The sequence below is a fragment of the Pyrus communis genome, chromosome 9 (genome assembly GCF_041283825.1).
Source record: "Pyrus communis isolate YQ-2024b chromosome 9, ASM4128382v1, whole genome shotgun sequence".
In the NCBI taxonomy this organism is placed as follows: domain Eukaryota; kingdom Viridiplantae; phylum Streptophyta; class Magnoliopsida; order Rosales; family Rosaceae; genus Pyrus; species Pyrus communis.
Window position 1 is genome coordinate 1,629,314 of NC_142573.1, and position 5,939 is coordinate 1,635,252.

The following is a 5,939-nucleotide window of genomic DNA, read 5'->3' on the forward strand; positions in this document are numbered from 1 at the left end:
TACATGCATTGTTATTTGAGGTTCATTGTTTGCGGCAACATACCAAATCATGCATCTAGATGCAGTGTTATCTGAGGTTCGTTATGTGTGGCAACATACCAAATCATACATCTAGATGCAGTGTTATTTGAGGTTCGTTGTTTGCGGCAACATGTTATGCAATTGATGTTCTCTTTCTTTTAGACAAATCTGACATCAACACACCGCGAGATCGTAATTGCTAGCGATCGAAGTTTTCTTCCTTATTATCCTTATGACAAGTTTTCTTCCTTCTTGTTGAAACCTCCAAGAAATATAAGAAGAAGAAACCCAACACTTTCTAAGTTACTTAGCTCATTTGTAAGTATGTGTTTACGTTAGAACGTTAATTTTATAACTTTAGATAGGCATTATTTGATAGAGATGTAGTATATTATTTATTGACATTTATTCTTGATGAATTATGTATTTCCTAAACAGGATTTCGAAGGAAGAAAGCATGAAAATACAAAATGTTTTATACCATGAAGTTGTAAACATGCTTGAGAAATTAGAAACATTTTGGCTTCAATAAGAAGGTGTTGTGTTGACAAATTATTATGTACTTGCAAGCTCAAAGACGTAAAATCAACTCTAAAAACTAAAGCATTGCCCCAAACAACTTTAGAGAAATGTTTTAGTTAATCTTAAACTTTTATTTGTGGTATGGAACTGTTGTTGACACTTCTAACATCTCATTCTACATTCCTCACAAATATATTTTTATTTCTAATTATAGAAATTTTGAAGTGTAAAATTAGATTTTTAGAGTGTCAATAACAATTTCCTTTGTGGTATTGCATATTTTGTCTTCAAACAACTTTAGAGAAATATTCAAGTTTTCTTAAGACGGGAATAAGAAAAAGTTATAACTTATTACAATGTGAAATTTATTCCTATTAATAGCTGACCCTAAGTTAAGACCATAATTTTTTGTGATCTGAAATTATTTTTTTATAAAGTATTACTTTAAAAATGTTTTACTTTAAGCATTTTTATTAAAAACCTTTCAATGAAAAACAAATCAAAGCTTTTATTTACAAAACCCAAGTGCACTTTTTTATTTTCGACCAAAACTTTACAATCATATCACTGACAAATTTTCATTTCCCCAAGAGTGTTAGATGGTAATTATTTTAAATGCACTTTCAATTTTCAAAAAGGCTCTCATGAGTTGTCATCTCACCCGTGCTCAAGTTTAAGGAGCTGGCTCTCTAATTATAGTAAGTCCACCGGGGCTTTTGATAGCCCGGTACCCAGCCCCCCAAATAGCCCGGCATCCAGTTAAAACCCTCCAGCTCAGCCTAATAGGCTAACACTTAGTTCAAGCTAGGTCATAGGTCGACCCAAAATCAACAGACTAAAGAGCCGGGTCATTTGACGTCAAATTTGTGTCAGCCTGACGTCAAATGCCACTGATTTTTTTTTTTTTTTTTTTGGGTCAGCGCACTTAGCAATCTGATGGGGGAGGCAGGACCCTCCATGCAAAAGTATCAGAAGTTTTTCGTTAAAATTTCTTATAAACAATAATACAAAAGTATCAAAAATATTTGTAAACAATACCAAAAATATTTCGTCAAAGTTTCATATAAACAATGATAAAAATAACTTTTATAGTCAACCAATAAGTAATGGCCATTCAACTATTGGTGGACTGCTTTTGCAGAAGAAAAACTTCAGTAGACACTTAGGGAAGCCCTAAAACCTATACCTTTATGATGATTTAGAGATGCTATATTGTTGATCCCTTTATTTATTATTATTTTTCTATTCTCTAGCTTAAAAAAAATTAACACAAAATATTTGTGTGACTTGATAAATGATAAGACCACTTTCAAAATGACTTTTTAACATTTTCATAATACCCACACAGAAGATCTTACGAAATTTGAGTAATTACTTTTTTATTTTCAAATGTGAGCTATACTCACGGCTTTTAATTGGTTTTTCGAAGTTCTACAATAAATTATAAGACCACTAATAATATTTTAAACATTTTTTTTAATGCGCATGCAAAATCAGAAGAATTGCATTCTAACAAAAAGTGTGAGCTATAATTCATAATCTTTAGTTAATTGCGCCATTATACTAAAGTCATTATAAAACCTCTTCTCGTGGAATTTTGATCCAACCTTAAACTTCCTAAAATTTTTGACAAAAAAAAAAAAAAAAAAATCCCCCTAAAATTCATACAGGACTTTAGATATTCAGGCTGCCAAAAGTTTAGTCTACGTTTTGGGTCATTTATTATTGATTTTTCTATTTTCCAACTTAAAATTTCAATGTAAAAAATATTTTTGTGAATCAATAATTAATAAGACTGCTTCCAATTAGTTTTTTAATCCTTACGCAAAAGATTTTGGAAAATATCAACAGTTGCATGTTTCACAAAATCTGTAAAATTATTAGGGCATCTCTAGGTATGAAAATATGTTTTCCATCTCCGGTGACATTTTTGTAGGAATGTTCTAAGATGCAAACATTTTTGCTTCATTGATAAGATGCAAAATCTTGATATATAGGTAAACATTTTCATTCATCAAATTAATTTTGATAAAATTAGCAATTGAGCTAAATTATTACCAGCCCACCTGATTACTATTAAAACTAATTAAACATGCTATTGGGGAAAAGACAATGGTTGGAATGAAGAATGTAAAAAACTTCATGTTGAAAAATTGAAAATAAAGTAAAATATATAATGAACGATTCTACTATTAAGTTACTAACTACACCGAGACATTTTGTGGTAAAATGCCCCGCCTGATGTACAAGCAGTTGGAAATTGTTGATTAATAGTGGGATGTTGGTCCCTCAAATTTAATCTTGAGAAATACTATGTACATGTCTTATGTTACCTCACACATTTTGAAAGTAAATAGCACAAATTCGCACTACTGACTTTCACACTCATTTTTAAACCTCATGCACTTGTTCTATTACAGTAGAAAAATATTCAGTTTAGAGTGCAGAAAGCTAAACGAAGAGTGCAAAAACGAAAACTCATCTTCCTTGGCGTTGGGAAGTTTGGAGGCTTTGGAGAAGCCAATCATCTGCCTTGAAGTAGCCAATCATCCTTTTGAAATCAACTGGGGATTGAGATCGACGCAGCAACCACCTTGATGAGCACCTCATCTTCCTTAATTTCAGGAACAGCCGCATTTGGATCAAACTTCAAAACATATGCAGAGTCCGTAACCCAAGCCTTGTATTCAGATGGTACGGAAATTGCATCACTTGAAGCTGCAGCAACCATTGATGCACACAGCCAAAAACCAAAAATCGTAACGGGTAAAATTTTGTTGTCATTTTAACGGGTAAAAGTTTGTTGTTGTTTTAAGCACGAACGGCCTTTTAAAAGTATTTTTGTAAGTATCCTTACAAGTAACTTTGTAAGTATCTTATCGTTTATTAAAAAATAACACATAAATATAAAGATCCGCAATATATCATAGGATTTTGAAGAACTGTAAGTGGGAGTACATCCGCTTTAACCAATGCCGGTGTTAAAGCTAAAAAACACAGCAATGAGAAGTAGGAAGAAAACACACTGCAAACTAGCCAAACTAGAAGCACTATATAATTACACATAACATTGCGCCCTTATTACAAGACTTTCAAACAAGCGGGCAGCAGGATACAAGTATATCACACACGAACAAATTGCAAGCCTGAACTAGTACTCTCTATTATCTCATGGGATGGGATACACAACCACCTTTCCGGTAGCTCTGGAGGTTTCAAGATAGGCAAATGCTTCAACAGTCTTCGAAAATGGATACGGGCCAGTGGGATCAAGCACCGGCTTCACCTTCCCACTCTCCAAGTAAGGCTTCAGTTTCTCTAATACAGTTCCGGTTGAAGTCAGCAAAAATAGGATTGCCGGTGGCGCTACTGGACGTACAATTGTCAATACCTTCCCGCCTTCCTTCACCGCCTTCACTGCCCTGTCAGTCTCCCCTATTTTTGTTAATTTCAGAAACACAAAACAACATCAGTCCTTGTGTTTGATTTGCATAAGAAAAAAACAACGATGAAGATTCAAGAATTATACCAACTGCATTATAAACCACATCAAATTTCTCGCGCGGTTCTTCGAAGTTCTCCTTGGTGTAATCAATAGCCAAATCAGCACCCAAGCTTCTCAAAAGATCAAGTTTTTTCGTGCTCGCTGTAGCTGCTACTTTTGAAGCACCAAACACATGCTTTGCTAGCTGCCTCACATAAACACATTGAGTGTCATGAATAATTAATCAATCAGCTTTACTTAATTAGAGCCTAACTTAATGGAAAATGTTTGCACTTGATTAACATTGTACCTGAATAACATGTGTTCCGACTCCCCCAGCGCCTCCCAAAACAAGGATGGATTTACCAGCAGAGAATTCAACTCGTTCGAGCCCTTCATAGGCAGTCTCAATGGCCAGGGGAAGGCTAGCAGCTTCAACAAAACTCAGATTTTTTGGCTTGAGAGCCAACACTCTTTCTTCTGCAGCAGTGTACTCGGCCAAAGATCCGATCCTTTTCGGCTTAGTGAGAGGCTTCTCGTTGAGATCCCCATATACTTCATCCCCCACCTTAAACTTTGTCACCTGGCTTCCTACTTTCACCACCACACCAGCAACATCATACCCTGGAACTGTCTGCAAAAAAGTTAATTTAATAAATTAATATTTTAGCAAATAAGTTAGTCGGGTTTACACTAGGATTTGAAGACCGAGTGTTGGAAGATATTAGTATTCTATGGTTATTTAATTATTTGAGTTTAGCGATCAGAGTTTCGTTTATTATAAATATAATGCTTGTTATTCACTTGTGAACAAGTTAATCATAATGTAGCTTCTTGAGATTTTGTAACCGTTGTGTCATTGTTATTTTTATAATAATATTCTTATTTTTCTGTAATCTTGTTCGTCGTTTACTCTGGTATTCAACTTCAACTAGATCAACTTTGACTCTTCAAAGCAAGTTTCTTTTTATTTCTTAACCTGTCAATTTTTATTTTATTTTATAAGACGATACTTTATACTAATATAAATGTGGGGATTCAAACTTAGGTGTTATCAGTATAAAGAGGAACGAACACACTGCTATAGCCAGACGTCAATGGTTTAGGATAGGTCTCCTGCCCCGGGAGGAAAAAACCTCATCGATAGGCAAGGCTATGCTTGGTGTAGCCTACTATACAAGGGCTTGGGGATAGTAGGCTCTGTTCACCTTGGTGCCCAAATAATCCTCATACTATGATGCAGTTAAGACTTATTAGTTGTACCCAATTGATAGGCGTCTTCTAAAGAAAAACGAGCACACCGCTCTAGCAAACTAACCTAATGCGCATCTACAAAAAGAAAATTTATTCTAACAAAAATATCAACTGGATCAGCTTTGATTCTTGAAATAGATTAAACTAAATTATAAGTTGGTAAAGACTAAAACTTTTCTAAATCCCCCAACTCACAAACTAATCCTGCATTTGACTTCAGTGAAAAAAAATGAAGAGAGAGAGAGAGGCTACAGGGGGTGAAGAGTCATAGTCCTTGAAGTAGCCAAGCATCCTTTTGAAATCGACTGGGTTGAGAGATGCAGCAACCACCTTGATCAGCACCTGGTCTTCCTTTATTTCAGGAACAGGAACATTCGGATCGAACTTCAAAACATCTGCAGACTTTCCGTACTCTGGGTACACCCACGCCTTGTTTACAGATGGTATGGAAACTGAATCACTTGAAGCTACAGCAGCCGCCATTGATGCACTGCAAAAACCAGAAGAACTTGCAAAGGGAAAGGGTTTGTTGTTGTTGTGAGCAAATGAGTGAGATAAGATCACAGTCTGATATCTCGACAGCATGTCGTTTTAATGGTGAAGGAGAAGGATGTGGAACCTTGGTGTTTACCTACGTGGCCGTGCAAGAAAAAACTCC

The 5,939-nt window shown here is 35.2% G+C and overlaps 1 protein-coding gene across 1 annotated transcript; it reads right to left on the reverse strand.

The window, feature by feature from the left end:
• Positions 1-3,450: 3,450 nt before the first annotated feature.
• Positions 3,451-5,939, reverse strand: LOC148694004 (2-methylene-furan-3-one reductase-like). Its single transcript, XM_088700400.1, has 4 exons — positions 5,534-5,939; positions 4,338-4,661; positions 4,073-4,232; positions 3,451-3,978 (listed from the first exon to the last, which is right to left on the reverse strand). Exons 1-4 carry the CDS (start codon positions 5,864-5,866, stop codon positions 3,713-3,715), a joined length of 1,083 nt encoding a protein of 360 aa, XP_088556526.1. The 5' UTR covers positions 5,867-5,939; the 3' UTR covers positions 3,451-3,712.